Genomic DNA, 27,567 nt, shown 5'->3' on the forward strand with positions numbered 1-27,567 from the left:
CCATATTAATGCCCATAATTCTGGATAAGATGTTGGATGTCAGGTGTCCAAATACTTTTGGCCATGTAGTGTATATTCACACACATACACCACATGGTATTCCACAGGACTACACAGACACACTCAAAGAAACTCAAACACACCTACAATAAATACACACACACACATAAAATCTCAAACACAATATGCAATCACACTAATGCAAATGATTTACACAGCACACATAAAATATGCCCTCAAAACAACTCACTGTTGTGAGAAAAGCGTCTCACACAAGCACAGAAACATACTGATGTCACACTAGCTAGCAGAAAAACAATTTGAGCGTTTCGATCATTTCAACTGTGTCATATATTCATACATATCGATCAATAAATCAGATACGCAATGCGGTTCAAAAGCTTTTAATAACCATTTTCAAAAAGACCAGTTCACACCAGTACAAACTGGGATGGCAGGTATGCCACACTGCCAAGTTACGCCTCAGCAGGGCGGCATACTCCATACCTATACAGCACTGAGAGTTTGGCACTTTTCAGGGTTTCCTATAGAAACAAGCACAATGACCACAGACTCTCAGCGGTTAAAAACATTAATTTCTGTACCTTTGGACCCCATTTCAACAGACAGAATTCACAATCAACTTCACACATCCACACAACAAAGCACTAAACTTAGGCATTTGCTACGTTTTTTCCTTCTCCTTTTTCCTGCCTGATTACGTCATCTCAAATGCTCCAGGCCCAAATAGAATATCTCCCCATTGGACATTTAGGTACATCAGCCAATAAAAACATTGGATACACAGGTATGGACGCATGAAGTAGTGCACTCGTTTAAAATAGCATAGTTTCAGAGTCTGCTTCACTAGTACGACACTTGGATAAGCAATAGGCCGGGTACAAATCCCCCCTCAGGAAAACCACTCACTCATAACACTGCCTAGCTGGGTAACTAAAAATAAAACGTTTAAACTTTTGCATCTGTATAATCTTTGCGGGAAAGTCATTTACATTTCTGTATTTATACAACTACAAATAAAATACACCCACACTTCACACAGTTCAGTGTTCGGCAATTTGACTGAGTTTAACATTAGCTACCTTGCTAACAAGACGACAGACTGACTGTATAACGTTAGATGGCTGTGAAATTAAACTCTAAAATCAGCGTTGCACTTCGGTCTGGTAGGTAATGTTACTAGTCGTATAGAAACTGACGCAAGACAATAACTTCACGGCTTGTTTCTCCAAAAGTGACAATGTCAAATGCAGCACTCTGCCGTTTCTACCTGTTCAATACTTTTTAACAAGGCTACCGTGGCAACTCTGCAATGCCACATTGTAGAACTTTCTCCTACAGAGCCCCACTACTGTAGAACACGCTTCCAAAATCTATAAGAGAGTCAGACACAATCTCAATATTCAAATCTAGATTAAAAACGCACCTTTATGTTCAGCCTTATAATCAATTATAGTCTGGAGACAGGATGTGAGAAGCCAGTAGCCATAGAGCATTGTGGGGTGGTATCCTTTCCTTACTGTCACCTGTCAATCAGCTGTGACCCCACTTCACATGGTCTGGCTCTAGATAGGCGGGTATGGTTGTCCCCCCCTCATGACTGCATGGGTTCTCGATCCCTGTCATAGTAGCACTGCAGCCACAAATTATTCCTGGTGGGGCCCCAATTGTAACTGAAATCCCCAATTCATACCACTGTCACTTTACCCACTGTCTGTTCTATTGCACATTCCCTAATCACCATTTCTACTTGCTTCCCCACGCTGCCGGCGGGGCTTTTGCCCCATATTTCGAGAGTGCTGTCGTCTGGACTCCCCCACCACTGCGGTCCAGCCCCTCTTTTGTCATTGCCTCCACCCTGCCCACTTCCGTCGCCACCTACTGCCCCTCACCACCACCACTCGGCCCCGTCCATCATCTGAGCCACAATTTGAACAATGTAAACATTGACTGACTGACCATGCTGGTCACCAATCTACACCCTGAGCCGACCAGAGGAAAATGGGTTTCCCCCTTGAGACTGGTTCCTCAAGAGACAGAATTCCACTGCCACAGAGAGTTTTTCCTTGCCAATGTTGCTTTAGGCTTGCTCCTGTGGGGGTTTAGGCCAGGGTTGTCTGTGAAGCATATTGTGACAATTTCTGTGAAATACGCTATATAAATACAATTTGATTGATTCACTGATTTCTACATTTTCATGTTCGATAGCCCTATATTTCCTCTACCGACATACAAAGAATTAGTAGGTCTGTCGTGTACGATAGCCACGTCGTGTACAATTAAAAATGCTTCCATTTAAAAATATGAAATACACTTTCATTAATTTGGCATTTATAGTAAAGGAAAAATGATTAAATCTTTCAGCTAGAATGAGTGTTTGCATGTATGTGTCCAGTATGTATGTCTCTCAGCCTACATTTATATTAATTACTATTATCTCATACCAAACACAGTACAAAAAGAAATTATTTGATGAAAAAAAACATACAAAAATGCCAAGTTACTCACACATACAAAGCACTGTCTATAAATCACTGTCTAGAAACAATTTAGGAAATATTGGGTAGCATTGCTTTGGAATACAGCTTGTTTAATTTGAGTGAGTTAAGATAGGCAATATTGTTACATGTAACTTGCCGCAGTTTTGATATCAATACTTTTAATGGCAGGCCTAGATTTGAATGAATGACTCATGTGTCAGTAACACATAACTTAACTTGGGATACCTGGAAAAATGGCAGGTGTGTGCCATCGGCTCACCAAATATCAATGTTTTCACTACGAAAACCACGCAATTAAAGCGCACATTTTATGGAAACAACATGCGATTCGATACAAATCAATCGCAATTTGATGCTGGGACAGCTCCGCATTATCTACCTGGATGGACAAATCAACAATTCCACCAATGCAGTGCAACGTCCAAATTGGGCCAGTTTACCATCTACAATGGCGTGTTCTGTCACAGCTGAGCAAATATTCCTTCATGCCAGCACATCTCTCAAAAAAGGGATTCTAAGCTGTCCAAAAACTACTTGAAATTATCTGGTTACCTGTTCAGACTCTGCTGTTATCAGATGTACACACCAACCCTGGGCCTGGCATCTCTCTCGGATCTGAACATGTTTATTCCCCTTATGCTACCTCGGCGTGGTGAGTGTTCTGCTGGTGCGACGGAGATAATAAAATCTTTTATAATAATTGGAGTGCACCGTCCACCAACAACTAGTAATGCTTTTTATGATAAGCTGTACTGTTTGTTAAAGGCGTGCAATTTTACAAAAGAGGTTATTTTATTTGGAGATTTCAACATTAACTGGCTTAATAAATCAAATAGGAAAAAACTTAAAAGCATAACTGGCAGTATTGATCTATCACAACTCATTAAAGGCCCCACACAGATAACTAGGTCCTCTGAAACACAAATTGATCTGATTTTTAGTAATAAGCCTGACCGATTACAGGATTGTCTGATCACAATCAAACACTCATAACCAGAAAACTTACAAAAAAGAGGTTCAAGTATTGTTCTAACAGGGCATTTCATCAACTTAGAATACCCAAGTGTGAGCTCGGCAACTTAAATGTATTAAATGGAATTAAATTGGGAAGAACATCTCTCTCACAACTGTTCAGAGGAAGGTGTAAATGTTTTTATGAATGTGATTCAGAATACTGTAAACAGTTTTATGAGGAAGGTGAAAAACAAATCTGGACAACGGAACTCTCTTCCTTGAGTAAGTGCATTGAAACCATTTTTAGATTAAATTAGAATATGATAGGTGTATATTTACCAGTTTAAGAAACAAAGTAACAAGTGAACTTCGAAGAGCCAAAGCAAATTTTTACATCAACATAATAAACAAAGCAAAAGGTAATGTGAAATTGATTTGGCAGAAAATTAACAGGAAAGAGTAATAAGTCTATACAAAATATCAAACTTTACGTGAATGGAAATTACACTCAAGATCATAGTATGATCGCAGAAGCTTTTAACAATTATTTTGTGGATTCAATTAACATTCTTAGAGACCCTTAGCTCAGAGATGCAGTATTCTGTACCAGAAACAATTGATAGCATCATACCCATGCTCACTCTTAAAGAGGTATCTGAATCAAAAGTTGATACGATTATCAGCTCACTGAAGAGTTCTAGGGCCAAAGATATACATGGAATAGACTCATTGTTTCTAAAAACTCAGACTCGCTTATAGGTCCCTTAACCAAGGTTATCAATTTATCTATTTCACAGGGAGTTTTTCCCACCATGTGGAAGTATGCAGTCATTACACCTATTTACAAATCAGGGGAACACACAACTATAGACCCATAAGCATCCTCCCTGTCATGTCTAAAGTTGCAGAGAAATGGGTAGCAATTTCACATCTTAATAACAGTTCTGTCTCACTTCATCCATTACAATTTGGTTTTAGGAAGCACTATTCCACTGAAACTGCCAATTGCAGACCTGCCAACCTTAGGAAAATATTTTGAGTACCACAATAGTCAGTGTAACGCTTAGTTCACATGCTTTCGCACATACCACTTCGCTTTGCACGCACACATGCACGCGCAAGCCTTTCTTCATAATTCTAGTTTTGACTGTTGAAGTGATCAGGCAAAATTGTATAATTTGACCTGATTCTAAAATATCACTTGCACTGCACTGGGCTATATTATGATATACTTGCAAGTCAAAAGTTTGAGTACACCTGCTTAAAACAATTTTTTTTCATGATTAATATTTCATTATATGATATGTGTGCTTATAAAAACAGATAACCATAAGTCAATTGCATTCAATTATTAAATAAAAATGGAAACAATTTATTTTGTATATTTTACAAACAATATATATTACTAACAATTTTCAAGTATTTACAGAAACTTACATTGTAATGTAAAAAAAAAAAAAAAAAAAACTTGTTGCGATGTAAAACAGTCAATTATGAATAAAACAAAGTTTCTGTTCATGATTTCCATTTTTATTTAATAATTAAATAATTGAATCAGCTTATATAGACACACATCATATAGGCCTAATGGAAAAAAAAAAAGTATTCAATTGAAAAATTATCTAGGAATGCAGGCCTTTGTAACTAGAGGTTTAGCTAAATTATTACCTGAAGCTCCTTGGTGGCTAATGTCAAAATCATAATTGCACAATGTGCAAAATGAATGGTGTGAAGTTTTGAGGGGCGGAGGCACGGCCATTGCTCCTGATATTTTGCGAGGAACTTCTGGGGGGCATGGACTTGCTTCTTTTTAGTAGGTCTGCTGCTCTCTCTCTTATGCCATATTATGGAAGGCTCTCCTTGTTAGTATCCTCGTCATCTGACGTCATGATTATTTTCTAACTGCAAGGCTGGTCGGGTGACTGGCTGCAATAATAGGAATTATTTGCAACGTTAGCAGTCTGTAGTCAAACACCTTTGCAATGGTCACTTTGCTCCAACAGAGCGTGCGCGATTCAAAGTTTGAACAGGGAGTCTCCGTAGCGTTTGAGTTACTACAGCTAAATTACTCCATCAGTTATTCTCACGTCTCGTAACGAGGCTAAATCGTATGCGACTATAACTATATACACAAATTCATCTCATTAGGATATACCCCTTGAAATGCATCATTTCGTAAAGTTACTGAACATGTTTTAACGTTTTGTATGTTAACATTACGGTCACATTTTTGTGCTTGATTATTACTCCCCACTTCCCATTTTACCTCAGCAATGCTGCGTTACGCCTCGGTGGATAATAAAGTACCGCTGCGTATCAGTGGATGTTGAGTGGGTCGGGGAGGGGTTACAGAACCACAAGCACAAGGTCGTAGCATCTTGTTCAATCCGAGGGATGTAGTTTAAATACCGAATAAATGTACGGTATTGTTTTGTATTAATTGATTGTTTTCCGTAATTCAATTACAATAATAAATTTTTTTTTTTTTTTGCGTAGTTTCAGCTGGCATTTCATACCTGCGTATTTTGACCAAGAATTGCGTGGTTGGTACACAAAATGCGTGCAGGTTGGCAGGTCTGCAATTGTTTCTTTTTGGAAAATGTGAAAGCCAGGATGGACAGTGGAGGTGTGGTTGGTGCTATATTCCTTGATTTGAGAAAAGCATCTGGTACAGTAAATCACAATGTTTTACTCACCAAGTTATCACAATTAAACTTTTCACCAGGTACTATCAAATGGATACAGTCTTACCCAGAGAATAGGAAACAGTGTGTACAGGTCTGCAATTCAAAATCTGGATACTTAAACTATGAAGTTGGAGTCCCAAAAGGGTCAATTCTAGGTCCACTGTTATTCAGTTTATATGTTAATGACCTTCCAGATGTCTGTCCTCCTGGTATAAATTGTCAAATGTATGCTGATGACACAGTTGTTTATGTGCATGCAAAAAATAAGCAGCAAGCTGCACATAGGCTCTCAGCTGCTATGGTACACATTTCAAACACTTCAAACATGCTTACATCTTAACATTAAAAAAACTGTTTGCATGTTTATTACAAAAAGGATGGATTTGGTAACTGAACCCAAAGTATTTGTCCAAGGGCAGAAACTTGAGGTAGTACATGAGTTTAAATATCTGGGACTCATAATTGATTCACAACTTAAAGTTACAATCTCAAAGATTTCCGTTTCGTTCTCTTTGGCGGTACCAATGGCGAGAAGTGGTAATTGCAGGTGTGTTTTTGGACCTCACTTCCCATAGATCCAACCGGATCCAACCAGTGTCACCTGTGTGACGTTAGTCAGTTGGCACCTGGGCCATGCCAACTATAACACTATTTACTGAATAAAAAATGGTTGTTATAAAAGTAACGTTATGTACATATTCATTCGTTGTCTAACATTAAGCTAACTTAAACTGTCTTTACACTGGCGAGCCGGGTTAAAATGCTATAGCAGACCTGGGCTAGAATTAGTGATGATCAATTTCCACAAACGTTCTTTATCCTTTTGCCCGGTATGGACATCTTTACACTGCAGAGAAGAATTTGCGGGATTCGCTGTGGCTCGTGCAATTATATATCTCGTGCACAATAAACTTTTTCGTGAATGATCGTTGTGTGATATTTTTTGAAACAACTGCCTTGCAAAATGTTACCCCTGGTGTTTCTGGTTTTGCTAGCTAAACTGTTTGAGAATAAAGCTGAGCTGGGTGTTGAATTAGCAATCAGAACAAGAAGAATAAAACGAAAACAGGAGATTTCATCAAAAAAGGCTGAAGGAACATATGAGGAAGCGTAATAAAATAATAACAACGCTAATCCATACTGCCATATTCTTTTATTTAGTTTTCTCCGGCTTGACACAGAAATCAGACCCGGCTCTGCTCCACGTATACCCCGGCTTTATTCCAATCATTATAATATACTGATGAACTTGATGGCAAGGTAAATAACGGTAACGTTAAGGCCAGTTCAGATCAATGATTCGCAACGAGACTAAACGGTTTTAAGAATGTTGAGAGCGTAGTTGCAGAGCGTCTGAAGCCTTTGCCTGGGGTCTCAAAAGACCCACCCTATCAAATCGCCAAGTGCAGTTTTAGAACGTTTACAATCTTGGAATTTTGTATCCAGTCTCGTTGCGAATCATTGATCTGAACTGACCTTTAGTTAGCTACATTGCAACGCTGCAACAAGGTAGCATTGAATTCGAGAGACGGTTTGCGAGGTCGGTACCGGTCGGTAGCATTAGCTAGCGTTTTTTATAATTGTTAGCTGACATTAGATTGTGTTAATTACATTAGCTAGCTAGCTAACGCAACGTTACCTGATATAAGAAATGGATACTGTGCGCAACGTTGTCTAAACTAATGTTGCCTTTCTTGACATGGTCCGGTAGCTATTTGCACAGCTAACGCTAGCTATGTAATTTAGTAACGTTACATTGTCATCAAATGTAATACGAAATCTACATCAACAAATAATATGACCTCTCATGTTACACAAAAACTTATTAGGGTTCCATAACCCCCCCCACCTTTAACGCTATATAGCAGACACAGGAAAAAACAGTACGCTGCTCACACACAAGTGAGTTGATTTTTTTACAGTCTCTGAGAGCAAGCCTGCTGCGCCTACCCTCTCTGGCGGACGAACCACTGATGAGTGATGGAAAACGCGTCACTATCTATGCGCCACTTGTGATTTTTTCCCGGGAATGTCGCCACAGACACCCAGTTCTTTAATCATAAATTATAATAGGCTCAATCACCATTGTGTTACCTAATTCAGAGATAGACATTTATTTTAATGAAAATCTTCGAGATTATTACTTTAATTTTAAAAAACATACAAGGATAATTGTGAACACGGTGAAATTTAACCTGGCTAATTTTAGATTAGAAACAATCTCACGACAGAGGCTGTAAAATTGTTTTTGAATGCCATGATTCTCCCTCATATCACTTATTGTCAAACTAGTTGGACACAGACATGTAAGACAACTCTCAAACCCATTGAGACAGTATACAAACAAGTTCTAAAGGTCCTAGACAAAAGGTCAAACTGACATAAAAATTGCGACATCTTAGCCAAGTATGACCTCCTAAATTGGGAAAATCTGGTCAAATTTGCAGATGCACGTTTAGTTTTTAAAATCCTTAATGGTCTCTCTCCTCCTGTGCTGACAGAGTTTGTGAAAAAAACTACAAGTAGGTCCACTAGGGCATCCACAAGAGGGGATTGCATAATACCATTAAGGAAAAGCGCTTTTAGCCAATCAGCCTTTTCTTTTAAAGCATCACATATTCGGAACACCCTGCCTGCAGACTTGAGACCTGGCAAACATTGGCACATTCACTCAAAATTTTGGTTATTGGGTAATCAGCAATGTCAACATGATATCTAAATATGCTGTCAGTATTTTAAATTTTATTTATATGTGTATACTGTGTGTATGTATATGTGGATATATGTGTATATATTAGGGCTGTCAATCGATTAAAATATTTAATCGCGATTAATCACATGATTGTCCATAGTTAATCGCGATTAATCGCAAATGAATCGCACATTTTTTCTGTTCAAAATGTACTTAAAGGGATATTTTTCAAGTGTTTAATACTCTGATCAACATGGACAAATATGCTTGCTTTATACTTTATGTTTATTTATTATAGGAAATCAATTAACAACCCAAAACAATGACAAATATTGTCCAGAAACCCTCAAAGGTACTGCATTTAGCATAACAAAATATGCTCAAATCATAACATGGCAAACTCAAGCCCAACAGGCAACAACATATGGGCATATTGACCTGCTAAACTTAACATTACTTAGTAATATGAGTAATCACACAATGTAGTGTGTCCAACTTTACGCTTATAAAGGTTCACTAAAACATCCCGTTTATTTTAAGCATTAACACAAAACGATGGACCTCAATGCATCGCAACACAACAGACACATTGTACAATAGGTAGCCTACATTGGTCAGCTAAATTTTCCATTACTCAAAGATCATTCCCTGGATCCCTAGCACTTATAAAGAAAATCACACAACATAATTGTGTCCAACCTCACATAGGGAAAATAAAGGCTCACAAAAACATTCTCTTCTACTATGTGGGATCAAAACAGGATGATACAAAATAAATAAAGTGAGCAGGAAGCAGTGGAAAGGGAGTATAACACAGAACTAGGACTCGAACTAGGATATTGCAGTTAGGCTATACTTCCATTTCTTTGCACCGAGCCAGTTGCTTAAACAGACAAACCTGTTTACATTGTTGGACGACAGGGCAGCTCCCTTCTTCTGAACAATATGCACAATGAAAAACTGCGTTCATGCTGTTTTACTCGGGAAAACATGGATTCCCACAAAAAACGCTGCTTTATTTTATTGTTAAGGAGTATATTAAATGAGTAAATAGAGTGAAACCGCTAGTTAGCTAGTTAGGCTGCAGTAGTACTGAAATGTAAATATGGTATCACTGTCAGGTGTTTCGTTATATCATTTGCAGCATTTATTTCTGAGCAAAATAACGTTTGCTAGCTAAGCTGGCTAGCGAGAAAAGATGCTGATGGATATCGTAATTTCACAAATTGCTATAATGAATGGGAAACATAAACGATACTAACATGTATCATATAATCACCCACCCAAATGAAAACGCATGAAAAGCCTAAATACACCATTTTTCTTTCTTACCACGAACTACAAATGCCGCCATTTATCTTAATGTGACGTCGAATTTCCGACCTATAATTCCGAGGTCTACGACCGTTCAGTTGCTTTTTTCACAAGTCGGACCTCGTTTTTTACTATTTCCAAGTTGTCTTGAACGCAGCATAAGGGTCGGGCAAACGTTCATCATAGAATGCGTGTTAACGTGCGTTAAAAAAATTAGTGGCGTTAAAATGAATTTGCGTTAACGCGTTATTATCACGTTAACTTTGACAGCCCTAGTATATATATATATATATATATATATATATATATATATATATATATATATATATATATGTATGTATGTATGTATGTATGTATGTATATGTATGTATATATATTATGGCTGTTATGTCACTACTAAACTGCATGTGTGTTGTGTAATATTGTGGAGTCTTTGCATGTCATCAAGTGATGCATCGTTTTGTGCTTTTTTAAGCTTGAATACTTTCTGTATGTGCTTGTTTTATGCTGTATATGCTTGCCTTATGTGCTCCATTGTTCCTTTGCATGTGCCTGCTTCTGTGTTGCTCATGCCTGCTTACAAGCTGTGTGTGTATGTTTTTATGTGCTTTTAATGTTGTACTATGGCTTCTAGTCTGGTCTGCTTGTTATTAATGTGTTAACATCAGCCTGCCCAGGGACAACAGATGGAAATTAGCGATCTAGCTAAATCTGGCACATTTACATCACATAATAGTGATGTTGATCAATGGGTATTGTCCCTGTCAAATAAATAAATAAATAAATAAATAAACTTAGCCAGGAGGCTACTCAAGTAAAAAAGCCAAAAATCATTTTAAAGGCAATGAAAGCCACAGATATTAATCAAATAAACCTTACTTAAAACTGATACTTAAAAGTCCTAATTTATGTCTTGCCACTCCGCTAAGTGTAATTTCCAGGCACTACATATTTTGCTTGGTTATTCCTCAACAGTGGTAAAAGTAGACATTAATGAAAAACATGTATGTTAGCTAGCATGCTAATTTTAATATACATTAATGCTATTTTATACTCCATAATATTACAACAAATATTTGACTAAACTGGACACCTTTAAAAGTGAGCCATTTCGGCTAGCCATCACAAGTTACTAAATGTTAGAATATCAGATAGACAATTTATTGAATGGGCGAGAGCAGTGCACAAAAAAACTTCACTGTTCATGCATTAGTAATATGAGGAAGTAGTCTAAGTAGGGCGATATGACCAAAATATGATATTTCTCATTCTATCAATGGTATAGCAATACTTGACGGTATTGTGTGTTCCAATACAAATTCCATGAGAAAAAATCTCAAATACACTGTACAGTAACTGTAGAAAAATAAGGATAAATCAAAATGCAGTAACGATCAATTTCATCATATTAGGACCATGGATAAATCGTGTGAATTATCAAATATGATTCAAAATCAAAAACCCTTCAAACCTACAAATACTAACAAGCTACTATAGAAAATAACCAAGCAAAATAAAAAAACCTGCGCTTCTAGGTATGTAGTTACATAAAATTTTTAAAAATTAATTAATTAGGAGTGATAAGCCATATCAACGAATACTGAAAAAAATGTGTTGCTTGCAAAGTCATATGTTTCTTTTAATCAAACAATTTGAGTTTCACTCAACACACAATTCACCTAAAGGTTTGTCACAAATTCTTTATCATACGGTTGCAATTTTTTATATTCACTGGATGAGGAAAAAATAAAATACCTTGGACATGGAACGTTGCATGAATTCATACCTGTATACCATAAAAATAAGTGTAATATTACAATAATTGCACTGATGTGGAAGCCTGCATGGAAAGTTTGGTGGTCAGCTTTGCAGGGTTTCCGAAACAAGGTAGCTACAACATGGCTTCTGCATGGTCTTGAAGGGGTGGGGGGGTTATTACCTTGTGAATCTGGAACTGAGTGAGCGGGACCGTCCCATTCACCACTCTCTCTCCCACCTCGATCAGGTGCCTCTGAATGTTCTCCACTATGGTGTCCCGGCTCTGGTCCGATAGGATCTGTCCGATCACGTAGCTGTGGAAAACGAGGAAGGCGAATGTCCACAGATGGAACAGGAGGGGACCAGAAGGCAACAGCAAGGATAGAGGTGTGGACAGCGATTAGGCAGAGGTGTAGAGTGAGTGATGAAGTGTAAGTTGAGTGAGAGGTAAAGAAGTAAAATATGCGCTAAGCAGAGGTAAACAGCGAGAGAGACAGGTGGAGGAGTAAAGTACGGGGTCAGCACAGGTAAAGAGAAAGACAGGTGGAGGAGTAAAGTATGGGCTCAGCACAGGTAAAGAACGAGGGATACAGGCAGAGAAGTGAAGTATGTGGTCAGCAAAGGTAAGGAGTGAGAGACAGGTGGAGGAGTGAAGTGCATGGTGAGTGGGGTGGAGTGGGGTAGAGGGGAGCACAGGAGACACCGCTAAGAGCTTACTTGCCGCAGTCTTTAGCCAAGTCACACCAGTCCCTGCGCACAATGTCCAGGCCCTTCAGTTCCTGCTTGGTGGTGTACCGGCCATCCCCAGTTGGCTCCACACACAGCGCTGCGTACTTCTTCTTCTTCAGCAACAGCAGAGACTTAAACACGCCGTCGATATCGATCTCCAGCTGCTTATACAGCTTATTCACCTCGGTTTTCACCTGATCTCACACACAAATATAATCACACTCACAGCAATGCATGCACTTAAAAGGAAACTTGTAGGTTGGCATACCCAGGATTTAATGTGCTGGGAAATGATGTAGTTAAAGTTAAAAATAAAAAATACATCTGTGCATACTTTTGTAATGTGGTTGGCCACGCCCACCTCAAATCTGGGGAAATTGAACGTGATGTCACATAGGGGAGTCGGACAAGAGCGAGAGCTATGATCAATGGCAAAGTAAGCAATATTAACAGAGAGATTAATCCCAATCTCGACATTGTGGAGACTTGATGAGGCAGGGTTTCCGCCGGTGTATTGCAAGCCCGGCGGCCCGCCGGGCCTAAATTGACCCCCCGCCGGGCCTAAGCATCTGGGAATCTTTTTTTTTTAAATTTTTTTATTAATGTATTTTTAAGATGGTTTTCAAACAACAGTTACAGTGGAGCGGCTTGGTTGGAAAGCTCACGAGCGACATCTGTTGGTTAAAACGTGAACGCACTATAGGAAAACAGTTCTGTTCTTTACCCTCATTGTGCATAGTGACATTCAACACTTGATGCTTCCAACTATCACAAGCTAACGGTACCTAGCAAGGCACCATTTCTTTAGTAGGCTAACTAACCTCGTTACAAACAGTGTTATCACTTCATCTCGTCGGTAAGCACATTCTTTTTATATTAAGTTAAGCAGTGTGTATGTAACGTTAAACTTGTAGCATGGATGTAACTTTCGATACATTGTAACATTACATGATTTATTAATCGTCATCTAAATAACGACTTCACTTGTTTATTAATAACGTTAGCTTGGTGGCATTGATGTGCACGACAACGTGGTCATTTAGCTAACTTAGCTAGCTAGCCAAACAGTATGTAACACAGATACATAGATATTTTGTTGTGGTTGAAATGTGCCCAGCATTCCAAGGCTGTACATTGTTGTAAGATTCAGTAGCCAATAAGTAGGCAGTGTTGTGCATATCCAGCTCTTACAGCTCGTTTCCAGCCCAAACCACTGCAAAGAGAGCAAACTTTTTTTTTTGTCAGTGACATTTCCTTCTGACATCTACGACGGCAATCGCAAACACAACATTTATTTTGCCTTTTATTATAGCTATTTCCATGGATAAAATCACATTTATTATTATTATTTATTGGTAAAAACATTTACTTCATATCCAGGGAGATAGCCAACTACTTGCACGCTACATGACATGTGTAGCCATTTAGTAATACGATCGCATTTCAGGCTAGAAAATAACCTGTTAATCCAGAGAAATTGCCGAGTTGTCTTCTAATCTTTATCGCAACAGAATGTATCAAGGCTGGCAGCCCGGATCAAATTTGTTGTGACAGCTGCCGTCCAAAACAAACACCTGAGAGCGGCTGCCTGCGTGCGTGCCTCCCCCAAGCTGTTATGTCATTGTTTTGCAATGCGCAGCTGTCGTAAAAACATGCTGGCTTCGATAAGCGGAATCGATAAGCTCGGAGCCATACGATTCCAATGAATAGGACAACTTGGAACCGGTTCGCGATTCCGATCCCTATTTAAATGTGCCCAGCATTCCAAGGCTTGTTGTAAGATTCAGTAGCCAAACAGGACTTGAATACAAGTTTTTTGTAGAGTGCAAAAACTTTGATATTATTTACTTTAATTTAATTTAATTTCCTTTGTTGTTGTTGAAAACACAGCATTCCAAGTCTGTACATTGTTGTCAGATTCTTTGTAAGACTATGCTATGCTGTAAATAGTTGTTGATTTTTTTAAATGTGTGTTGAATAAATGACTTATAACAACATTCACATTACGTAGTTATATTTTCAAATCTCCAGTCAGCTTTTAGCACTGACTTAATGTAGGGCCCAATGGAATCTGTGTTATAGCTTTTTAAAATTCTCAATTCTGCGATTCCGTCCGTGATTCTGTTATCACAGAAACTATAGGGCCCTACCTTAATGCTGCGATCAGTCTGTCGCAGGCCCCCGTCAAAAGGTACTTGCCACCGGGCCTAACAACTTTTCTGGGGGAAACCCTGAATGAGGTATAAAATAGTCTTGCAAATACTTGTGATGGGCCACAGCCACATAATTTCGAGCCTGCAAGGTGCCCAATAGACCGGAAACATCAAGGATGACAAAAAACAATGGGGCATGCCAATAGATGAAGCCGTGGTGTGAGGAGAACCTGTTGCGAACTGGGCAGATGTCTTGTGAGTGACTCGTGAGAGCTAGTATACTGACAATATTTCTGCTGCTGAACATTATTTGCTAAGTTAATACGTATCAGGCAGTATCTAAAACAAACAGTATTAAGGGAGAGGCTGCGTCTGAAAGCTTATGTCTAGCTAGCAACATCCCAGTTAATTAATAGTACTGGAGCACTAACACGATAATACGAAATAAAGCACATTTATTTAAATAAAATACAGAAACTATGTAGACTACGCAGAAGTATAAAACAGCCTTAACTGTCATATTAGTTGTTCTATAGCAAACAATCCTGACGATAGCTAACAAGCATGCCCACACAATTACTGTATTGTTGCAGAATTACCAGTTGGTTAGTTGTAATATCACAGACTGGAGGATAATGGACCCGTGAATTCAATACAAATTAACAGTAATTTTTTTCAGTCAGTTAAACTCAGATTGGACCACATCAGTTGTCTGGTGGGGACCACATCAGTACAAATAGCCTAATTAGAAAACCAGGGTTAGTTGGCCTAGTGTCATGTTTACGTTACCTAAGCTAACATTAGCTAGCTCGCCATCTAGTTAACTGGGATGATGCTATCTAAACATTAGCTTTTAGATGCAGATTATTATGGTTTACTGGATACGTAGGCACAAGCTAATTGCTTTCTCTAGAACTATAAAACGACGCTGAAGTTAGCTCCTGATTCGCAGCTCCCGATTCGAAAATTCCGGTGCACCTTAAATCGGTTGTATATGATTGGATGGTTTTGCAGTCTTCCTTACGTGTTTGCAAAGGTTATAATTTGCTTCTAAAAGTGAGATACGTCTCAAGAAATTGAAATTGAACAATGGTGGTAATGTGAAATTATTATTATTATTTTTTAATTATGTTACGTTCACTTCACGTCTTTTTAAGGCTTTAATATTTAATATTTAATATTTTCAGATACCCAAGTTTCACACATTTTGTTTTCCCCTCAAAATATAATACTCTCAGCATTGCATCACATATGAAATATCACTGCACTGTATACAAACAAAACTCCAAACTGTGTATATAAATAAATGCAGTAATAAAAACCTTTTTGAAAATGAACATATTGGATGGCAATTTCACCTCAAAATTTAAAGGTCTCAAACTTTTGACACTTCGGGTCCTGGTCGACATCCCACACCATTTCTATGAAATTTACTGTACCATTTTTGAATAATCCCACTTCAAACCTTTGGAATCCAATAGAGGCCAATTGAAAAAATGCAGATTTGGATTGAAATAAATCCTGACAATTTAAAGGTCTCAAAGTTTTGACACTTGGACTGGACTGCATTTATATAGCGCTTTTATCCAAAGCGCTTTACAATTGTTCATGACAGAAGGTATCCTGACCTATGTCCTACCCAGTTTCTGCAAATATTTACTGTAGCGTCCCACTTCAAACCTTCAATGTAATCCAATGCAAGGCAATTGATAAAAGTTAAATTTTGGATTGAAATATCTCTCCAAAATTAAAAGGTCTCAAACTTTTGACTCTTGTTCATGATAGAAGGGATCCTGGTCTACAACCTACCCCATTTCTGTGAAATGTTACTGTAGCATTTTGAATAATCCCACTTCAAATTTTCCAAGTAATCCAATAAAGACTAATCCAAAAAAGTGAAAATTTGGATTGAAATATCTCTCCAAAATTAAAAGGTCTCAAACTTTTGACTCTTGTTCATGATAGAAGGGATCCTGGTCTACAACCTACCCCATTGCTGTGAAATGTTACTGTAGCATTTTTTAATAATCCCACTTCAAAAGCTTTATGTAAGCCAATAATGTAAAAAAAAAAAAAAAAAAAAAAAATTTGAGTTCGAATTTCTCCTCATTTAAAAGGTCTCAACATTTTGACACTTGTTCATGATAGACGGGGTCCTGGTCTACAACCTACCTCATTTCTGCAAAGACTTACTGTATCTTTTTTGAATAATCTCACTACAAAACCTCTGTGTAATCCAATACAAGATTGACCCCACTAGACCCCCTGTTTTGTAGTTCTAATGACCTTCAGTATGCAATTATTGTACGCCACTTTGAATAAAAGCATCTGACAAATAAATGTAATGAGTTTGCATTGAATCACTCTCTGCTTCATTTGATCTGGGCAGTTGTAGACTGCTTGTAAAAGCAGACAGCTATTCTTCCTTTGACTCTTCTATGCAAGTTTAGCTGTAGTCTGTTGTGTGAAAATAATTAGTTGTGATTCCACATGTCAGGGGAAGACTTGTCACATACAGCTTTGACATGCAGTCTATGGGTGCCAGAGAGACTAGTGGGGGTCACTAGAGAGTGATGGAACATGGCTCCCTAACCAACTGAGCGCCTCCATATCCAGTCTGATGCAATTACTGAGTGCACATCGCCCTATGGATTCCCTAAGAGCACATCAGGCCCTGACATGATCCAGAAAGTCCTTTCAGTTTTGGGAAGAAAGTCCAATTGACAATGTCAATTTTTTGACGAAGCCTGCACCTAACAAAATGTTGTCAACAATTTTTCGTAATTTCTTGGAAAGTACTATTATTATTGAGGACTTCTGGGCATAGCTAAGCCATATGTTTGCTGATAGACCTATCTGACATCGTTTTCTAGAGCAAAACAGAAGTGGATAGAACTGTCATTGATTTACTGTCTCTGTGTCTATCTACTGAACACAGATAAAATTTCATCATTGCTATGTGAGTATTAATGCACAAAATATTATTTTTGAAATTGAGTGTCTTTAAATAGGTTAGTGGTGTTATAATGTGGATATTTCACACTCTAATGTAAGTGTTAGTAGTTAATAGTGTAATAGTTTTTGTGACGTATACAACAGTCAGGGTTCATACACTTTTTCACCAATGATTTTCAATGACTTTTCCATGACTTCTCCACAACCTTTAACTGAATTTCCATGACCAAAACAAATGACTTTATCTCAGCGGGACGATTTAAAATTATTTATTGTAACACTAAGTAAACTTAGGTCTGCATCTGAAACATATGGTGCCTATGCATATGCTCCCGAAATTTAATCTGTGCGACCTCTAAATATAATTGGGAGCATTTGTGCGAGTGCAAATAATTGTTCTGGTGCGACCTTTTTTTTCCTTTTTCTTTTTCCAGTCGAACGTCTCTTTTGTACATTCGCTAGTTAGTACACTCAGTATGTGCCTTGTGAGCTGACGGTGACCCTTCTAACCAATCGTGAGCTTGACATTCTTACCTTTAATGCTGATTTTAAATAGGTTAATATTAGCCTTAAATCACTCCCTTTCGCTGCACTCCACTGTCACGCGACACAGAGAGCTAACGCGTTAACTAATGTTACCTGAAGACAAAAGTTTATGTTCAATTTATTAGCGTTATCGAAAGCTGAAAAGTTCAAGCGAACGATTACGGCATTTTTTTTTTGAAACGTTAACGTAGTGTTTTGTATAGCGACCTGGTTGAAACAGCTAATTTCTCCGCTGCAGTTTACTGGCGGTTGATTTAATTAGCGGTATTAATGTGACGAGAAGCGCTTTGTCGTTTGAATGCATAACACGCAATTGCTTGAAGAGTCGACACATTTTAGGCCTGACAGTATAACTGTTACTTGTAAACCGTACTGTTATATTGTCGTTTATCAATAAAAAATCTATTGCATATATTGCTGGTGCTCCTTACATTTTGGTGGGTGCTCCTAGCTTTTTGAAGTTGGGAGTGCTACGAAGTAAAAAAGTTAATTTCGAGCCCTGATATATTATTGAAGCTGCACTTCCCTGGCATATTGTCGGCACAGTCGGGCCTATGTTTACTAACTGCTACATTAGCAGAAGGGTGCCTGTTGGGCGTGGCTGTAAACAGAATGAGCCAGACCGAATTAACTTCTCTCACCACCAAAATACCGCGAAGGTTACGTGGCAATTTACGTTTTATTACTATACATACTATGTTTATGATTGGATTAATTAGTAATTATATTTGATGCAACTTTAGCTATATTTCCATTACTTTTCAAAAAATATTATTTTCCATAACTTTTCCAGGGCCTGGAAATTGCATTTTAAATTTCAATGACTTTTCCAGGTTTTTCATGACTGTACGAACCCTGAACAGTGATGAGGAGAGTGCTGGAACATTGCCAAAACGTGGTGGATGGTTGAAAATTGTTTTCATATCATCCCATCTCCAAACAAGAAAACATACGAGAGTACAGAGTATAGAAATACACACAAGTTAATTATTACACATTTAGGTACTGTACCGCTTTGTGTGACAATATTTTTGCATTATGTTTAAATCTGATATCAATGTTTCATCTTAAACCTTCATAAGGGGCTAATTTATATGCTTTACAATGGACAAAAAGCACTATATTCATTTTCGGAGAGATTTTGGATTTGTTTCTGGACCCCTAGCTATTTTAGACCACTGTACTGACAGAAAGCTTGTAATTACCACTTGAAAATGAGGCAAAGTGAGTTTATTGAGTAAAAACAGTTGATTTGTAGTGAAATACATGAATTTGTTGTGATTTACAGCAATGCATAATTTAGACATTTTGGGTAGATTTGGGTAGATGCTGGGTACACTGCTTAGTTTTTGCTTCACTGTAGTTCTACATATCCACCCTTAGATTTTATAAAGTTGTGGTCAAGCTGCTTTTGATCCAGGACTTTAACCTGCTGTATATATGCAATCTCCCAGTATTTTATTACAAACTAAAAAAGAGCAAATTCATTTTAGATTTTTTGCCTAGATAATTGCATTTGTGGCACATTATTTCTTCCAAAATTATGAATATAAAGGAATCTAATAGCTAGTATTGTAAATGGTACAAATGGTGTTCACATCTGGAGTTATAAAGCTTTAAATAGGGTACCCCCTAAATGGGCAAGGATTGGCCAGATTTTGCACGTGTGCTAAGTGGTTAAAGTTGTTGTTTGCTCTTCATTTTAAAGAAGGTATCGGTTCAGGCACCGTTTAGGAATCGGTACCTTTTTAAATTATAGGTTTTGGCACCGGTATCTGAAAAATCCAAACAATACCCAACCTAAAGTATTTTCCAAGAAATTATGAAATATCGTTGACAACGTTTCGTTAGGTGCAGTGTCTTTTACTGCTACCACATACTGAGTGAATGCATAAGTGAATGCGATAAGAAAATTCTCGGTTACGCTAACTGATAAAACGCTATTCCAAAAGCAAAATCAGACATGTTATACATCGTTGGAAAGCTTATACTCTCACCGACTGAATAAATGAATTGTCAATCAAGCCAAACTGTACTAAAAATGGCAACAACGCCGTAAACAACAGGTGTGGTATTACGCACAGCTATTTTGGAAGGTACCCAGGCATCACAAATGCGTGTATATTTCATAGCAAAGTTGTAGAGCACATTCAGATGCATAGGTCGATTAAGTTTTGTGTTGATCTGACTTATGGTGTAAGAGTTATGGCCTTTTACGCATGACCATTTGTTATAGTGCCACCATCTGGCTGACATAGGTGATTTGTAGTGCCTGAGTAGTGGGGAACCCACCTACCAAATTTGGTTGCTTTAGGACTTATGGTTGCTGAGCCTCAGACACTTTTAGTGGAGAAAAATAATAATAATAATAACAATAATCCTAACAGCTACAATAGGGTTCCACCAGCTTCGCTGCTTGGACCACTAATAATAATAATATTTTTTTATGACAGAAGCTGACACTTCATTTAACCCCTCATTTTACAGGCTACATGTGTACAAGTTACATTTCTGAAACAGGCTACACTATGCCTATTCATTATCAGGCTGGTTATGGTTTTATTATTGAGATTGAGAAGTTATGCAGAGTAGACTTTGTTCCACAACACTTGTATTTTTTGAAGAATACTTGCCTTCTGATAAGCCTATTGTTTTTCTGTGGAATTAAAAACCAGTAAGAAAACTTGTCTAATCTCTAACTATTCTTGTCGCAGAGATGCTTATTATGCTTGTTTTCAACCACAATAAAGCTTCTTGAAGATGCTTCCGGTTTGTATGGGAATTTCTGGATTCCTGAGAGGACATGCAAAAATAGTGGGAATTGAAAATGTTCCAAATGAAGGAAAAATGTCTAACCCCAGCCCTTACTCCTTTCCCCATGGGTACCCCCCCCTATCTGGCCATCAAACCAGAGACATTACCTTGTTGCCGAGCTTGTAGACCTCGTCCAGGTTGCAGCTGTTGGTGTTGATCATGATGGAGTCCGTATCTCCATAGATCACCTCCAGGTTCATCTGCAAGAAACAAGTTATGCCAAACCCAGGACCGGAGACATTAGAGCTCACACTCCAGTGTGGGTTTACACCTACTGACATATCTGACTACACAACTCAAAGCACAACACAGCAGGGTCCAGCATAGTACAGCACAACAGGGTCCAGGATGGTCCAGCACAGTACAGAGTGAAAATGCGCTGGATTATCTAAAAGAATCATCTCATCATGAGGATTCTATTCAGCCGCTGGGCCTTCCTCTGTGTTCCTCTGTCTCTTTTACCGCATTTTTATTTTACCTGCTCTATTACTGCACTCTAAGAGCACTTAATGAAAGGCACAATACAAACAATTGCATATTATTATCATGGCATGCAGGATCGGACATAAATGCCAAAGGCCTGCAACAGAGGGAAGATGGGGATTCTCACAGTGGAGATGTGGAACACCACACAGGGTCCAAGTGAACTGGTACAGAATGAACATGGCTTACCTTCTGCACCATGTCTTTGGTGTGCATAAGGATCTGAAACAAGAAAAACAACAAACCATCAACACACAGTGCTGTTGCAAGGCATTCTAGGCAAATTCCCAGTTTAATCCCATTTTTACAACTCTGGATGACATGAATCTAAGGTTCCTCCAGCAACAGTAACTCAGGTCTGTCCTGATGCATCTTCACTTTGAAAACTCCCCAAGTCTGGCCTCGTTTGGCACTTGGCCACAGCTATTTGGCGACAAGAGGGTCCCGATTCAGCTTGTAGTCTCAGGAAGACTTACCACAGTAGGAACTATAATGTGGTGGCAGTAATTGTGGGAAATCTTGGGGGTGGGGATAGTAAAAACTGCCTTTTGAATTTTTAAATGTCCCTGTGGTCCAACTTATATAGTTTCTAAAATAGTCTAATAAATGGTAGCAATGAAAATTAGTGTGCAGGGTTTTCCTTCTTTCTACATGTAAATCCAGCCCCTACATAAAGACTGGGATGTGCGTATGTTTTTCCAATCTTGATACACATTTGCATTTTCATCAGAATATTTTCTTAAGCAGACAATAACAGATATAAAAATACAAAGTTGTGTAGGCTTTTAAAGTATTCTCATAAAATCATTACATCTCAGTAATGTGAACTAAAGACATTGAAATGGTTTGCCATATCCTCCAGGTTGAAGCGGACGCCGTGAAGCCATGAGAGAATTTATGAGTTGTCACATGACCTTGTTACAAAACAAAAGCAGTTTTGCATGACACTTGTTCAGTGTCTTGAAAAATCAGAGGCCAGTGCGACTAGGTCACTGGCAAGGTGTATTTCAGTATTTGTAATCATGTTTTTCAGTTCTTGGTTCAGCCAAGACAATTGTTTGAAAATTGTTTGTTGGAAAAATGCAATTGCCCGATTCTGATGATGACCATATTGCAAGCTTTTGGTGCTTCAATTGTACTGTGAGTTACTTAGATTAATTGCTCATGCCCGCCAGGAACAAATGGAAGAAATCAGTTGTGTTATTGCATTTCCAGGCCACGATGGCCATCTTGCAGAGGAACCGCTTGCAGAAGTACCAGATAGAAACGTGTTCAAAGGGATCATATCACCCTCTTTCTTTTCTAGTTCTTATTTAGTCCGGTGGTGGATAATCGGAAGTAGAAGGGCACTGGCTTAGACAAGAAATGGATTGTGGTTAATCTGGGGGTGGGGGGTTAGGACAGGAAGGGAATTGCAGGTAATGTGATACTGGGGGAGGGGGGAGTTACACAGGTAACAGCTGATCAGTTGTTGCCGTAACACAATAAAAGACACACCCAAAGTAATGAACTGCAGGTGAGGAGGCCGCACCCATTGATAGGATCGACAGCAGAAGCTTGTGCATGGATCCCACCTCCCCCACCTCCCCAACTCAATCCAAACCCCCTCCTCCCACATTCATTTCCACTGCAGACTGAGCACAGCTGCACAGAGAGCAAACAGGCTTCACAAAAAAAAAAAAAAAAAAAAAAAAAAAAAAAGAATTTAATTAGCAAATCTATTCAGTAATTCAACACTTAGCGACAGAAAAAAGCCTCTGTGATTTCCTTTTAAATGAAGGATAATTGTCTAAGAGGGTTATTAGCGGCATTGAAATGGGGCTCCAGATTTACTACACTGCCACAGTCATAATAACAGCTAATGACCTTAATCACCAGCGATTTGTGTGTGACGGACCAGACTCTTGCACCGACACCCGTGGCATGCATGTGATGGTGGGGTAGGATGGGGGTGGGATTCCAGCTTCCACCAGCTGCAGAGCTGGACACAGGCACAGGTGCCGGAGAAAGGTCTGGAGGAGGCCGATAACGGGAGCTGCTGCTGTGAGCTCAGTCACACAGCCGCACAGCCAAGAGGGGAACACCTTCCACTCCCAAATGTGACAGCCCCCCCCGCTTATGAAGGTGGGAGCATTTACACATTATTTTTTCACCACTCAAAAATCGTATCCCGTCATAGCACCAAGATAAACCCGACAATAGCCCTAAGATGTGCCAATACAGCAGTTAAAACGTTGCTCACCGAATAACAAAATTAATAAGACAAAGTTTTCAAAAATTATTCCATGTCATTCTACAGTCAAAATCTGCGACTAAATATTGAATTATTATACAACCTTACTATTGGTTTACACGTAGCGATGTCCATTTTGAGACTGAGTGGTCATATATTGCCTTGGACAATCCGTTTGTGAAATACACGCACATTTGTGACGCCTGGGTACCTTCCAAAATAGCTGTGTGTAATACCACACGTGTTGTTTACGGTGTTGTCGACCTTTTTAGTACAGTCTGGCTTGATTGACAATTCTTTACTCAGTAGGTGAGAGTATAAGCTTTCTAACGATGTATAACGTCTAATTTCGCATGGTACGGTATGGTCTGAGGGGGGAAGAGTTTATTTAAGCTCCTCAGTCAGTTCAGTCAGGAAGAGGCTGTGGGTGAGAGAGCACCTAGCTGAGAGCCTAGTACAGAGAAAGAGCATGGAAGGACTAATTGCCATATGCTTATTTATTTCTTATTACTTTTGTAATTATTTGACACTTTATTAGATTTGTACAGCACTGTTAATAAATGATCACTTTTCACCCTATTTCTGTTGTTGGCCTCCTGTTTGCTGCTCATCATCCTCACAAAGTTTTTGATCCAGCACATGTATAGTTTAACCTGCTGTATATATGCAATCTCTCAGTATTTCATTGGGAACTAAAAAAGAGTAAATTCATTTCAGATTTTTTGTCTAGACAATTGCATTTGTGGCACTTTATATTCATAATTTTGAAAGAAATTAACTAATCTGCATTAGTACTGTAAATTGTACAAATGTCTTGCTACATTTAAGCCATTTTTCAAGTCTCTGTGGTGTTCACATCTGGAATTATAAAGCTTTAAATTGGGTACCCCCTATATAGACAAGGACTGGCCAGATTTGGCATGTGCGCTAACGGGTTAATGTGGCCTTCATAAATTATCTGGAAAAAGATAAAATGAAAAAATAAAGCTTGCCCATCACTCCCATTAGAGGAGGATGGAAGGAGGAGGAAACTAGGGAAGTGAGTGACAGTGGGTGTGTGTAACGGAGTACCATTTACTGAAGTAAACTAGAAATACCGCCTCGCGGTTGAATGCCTCCGCCAACCAGTAGCCAGTGCTCTGTTCGACCGTTCGGATATAAAATGTCATCACTTCATTTTATCCTATTAGATATTTGTGTGAAACTTAGTCATAATTAGCGTATGAATTCTTGAGTTATGGCCAAAAACATGTTTTGTGAGGTCACAGTGACCTTGACCTTTGACCACCAAAATCTAATCAGTTCATCCTTGAATCCAAGTGGACGTTTGTGCCAAATTTGAAGAAATTCCCTCAAGACGTTCCTGAGATAGCGCATTCACGAGAATCGGGACAGACGGACGGACAGATGGAAGGACAGACGGATGGACGGACAACCCGAAAACATAATGCCCCCACCCACGGCTGTGCCGTCGCGGAGGCATAACGAGTACTCGCTGGCAGATTCATAATTGTGTAGAAAACATAGCCTAATTGGGAATTCAGATTTTTTTTGTCTGATGAACATTACAAGGCACAACCAATATACAAAATACACATATATTAAAAAACTGCTAGCATCACATGTGTGTGTCTGTGGGTTAGCACATTTAAAACCAAAAAATGGAGTTCAATTAAATATAACTGCGATAAGAAAAGAACAAGATAAAATATGCAATCAACTATTTACAGATGATTTCATATTCTTGGCCTGAAATTAAATAATGTTTTTGCATTTAATGCTGAAATGAGTAGTCATTGACGCATGATTTATATATATATGCTGTATATATACACTCACCGTCCCCATTATTAGGTATGCCTTGGTAGTACAGAGTTGGACCCCCTTTTGCCTTCAGAACTGCCTTGATTCTTCGTGGCATAGATTCAACAAGGTGCTGGAAACATTCCTCAAGAGATTTTGATCTATATTGACATGATAGCATCACGCAGTTGCTGCAGATATGTCGGCTGCACATCCATGATGCAAATCTCCCGTTTCACCACATTCCAAAGGTGCTGTATCGGATTGAGATCTGGTGACTGTGGAGGCCATTTGTGTATACTGAACTCATTGTCATGTTCAAGAAACCAGTTTAAGATGATTTGAGCTCTGTGACATGGCGTGTTATCCTGCTGGAAGTAGCCATTAGAAGATGGGTACACTGTGGTCATAAAGGGATGGACATGGTCAGCAACAATACTCAGGTAGGCTGTGGCGTTTAAACGATGCTCAATTGGTACTAAGGGGCCCAAAGTGTGCCAAGAAGATATCCTCCACACCATTACACCACCACCACCAGCCTGAACCGTTGACAAAAGGCAGGATGGATCCATGATTTCATGTTGTTTACGCCAAATTCTGACCGTACAGTCTGAATGTTGCAGCAGAAATCGACTCATCAGACCAGGCAACGTTTTTCCGATCTTCTATTGTCCAATTTTGGTGAGCCCGTTCCAACTGTAGCCTCAGTTTCCTGTTCCTAGCTGACAGGAGTGGCACTGGGTGTGGTCTTCTGCTGCTGTAGCCCATCTGCTTCAAGGTTCAACGTGTTGTGCGTTCAGAGATGCTCTTCTGCATACCTCGGTTGTAACGAGTGGTTATTTGAGTTACTGTTGCCTTTCTATCAGCTCGACCCAGTCTGGCCATTCTCCTCTGACCTCTGCCATCAACAAGGCATTTTTGCCCAGAGGACTGCCGCTCACTGGATATTTTCTCTTTTTTGGACCATTCTCTGTAAAACCTAGAGATGGTTGTGCATGAAAATCCCAGTAGATCAGCAGTTTCTGAAATACTCAAACCAGCATGTCTGGCACCAACAACCATGTCACGTTCAAAGTCACTAAAATCACCTTTCTTCCCCATTCTGATGCTTGGTTTGAACTTTAGCATATCGTTTCTCCTGATTAATTTTCCTGTTGAACTCAATGGAAAAAATATTCAGACAATGCTTGTAGTATCTACTGCATATCTGGCAGCATCACGGTGGTTTTAGGCTCATTTGATACCGTGGACCCTTGATGACTTAAAGCCATTTAGCCAACAAATGTGTTCCATACTGTATCAGCATAATTTACAGCTGAATCTAGTCCCACCCCCTAAATCCCACAGAGATACATTCAATGCAAAGAGTTTTTGTATCGCTTGTAGGACAACCTGAAAATAAGATATCCAGACCCTGATGATGTTGATAGGTCACAGACATCAGGAAGTCATGGCATGCAAATGATGTGCAACCAAATACAAAACATGACTCTTTTATTTGACATTATGTTAATTTGTCTACTGCATAAGTGAATTTCCCTGTTTCTAGCTTTTCCCCAAACAGCTGACTGCAGCAACTCCACCCCTGGTGTGTATGTGTGAGAGCATGCATGTGTACTGTGAAGAGTCCAGCCCCGGTCAGATGAGGGTGACCTCTGGGGAAGAGGGACTCAGGCAGGTGCAGGATGTCAGAAGAGTGACGGTGCTAATCTCCAGCCTCACAGAGCAGAGATGAGCTGCGCTATGTCTTGTCAACAGCAATTTACCCTCCTGTTCACCCCCCCCCCCCCCCCCAAACACTCCTTTCACCCTTATGTTCAGATAACTGAACATAATTGTATTATTAATGTCATACATATAACGTGATTACATGACACAGTACAGTCACGGATGGAAATTAAACTCCGTAAACATTTGATAATAT

The 27,567-nt window shown here is 39.0% G+C and overlaps 1 protein-coding gene across 3 annotated transcripts in view; it reads right to left on the reverse strand.

Moving 5' to 3' along the window:
• Nucleotides 1-27,567, reverse strand: part of pola1 (polymerase (DNA directed), alpha 1) — a 144,758-nt gene that overhangs the window by 62,554 nt on the left and 54,637 nt on the right. For all 3 annotated transcript variants that reach the window (XM_035415335.1, XM_035415336.1, XM_035415334.1), the window contains exons 27-30: nt 21,797-21,829; nt 21,232-21,324; nt 12,645-12,850; nt 12,109-12,241 (exon numbers count right to left, since the gene is read on the reverse strand). In XM_035415335.1, coding sequence (XP_035271226.1) covers nt 12,109-12,241; nt 12,645-12,850; nt 21,232-21,324; nt 21,797-21,829 — 465 coding nt within the window. The remainder of the gene's footprint in view (nt 1-12,108; nt 12,242-12,644; nt 12,851-21,231; nt 21,325-21,796; nt 21,830-27,567) is intronic.

This window comes from Anguilla anguilla, chromosome 4, assembly GCF_013347855.1.
Source record: "Anguilla anguilla isolate fAngAng1 chromosome 4, fAngAng1.pri, whole genome shotgun sequence".
Taxonomy (NCBI): Eukaryota; Metazoa; Chordata; class Actinopteri; order Anguilliformes; family Anguillidae; genus Anguilla; species Anguilla anguilla.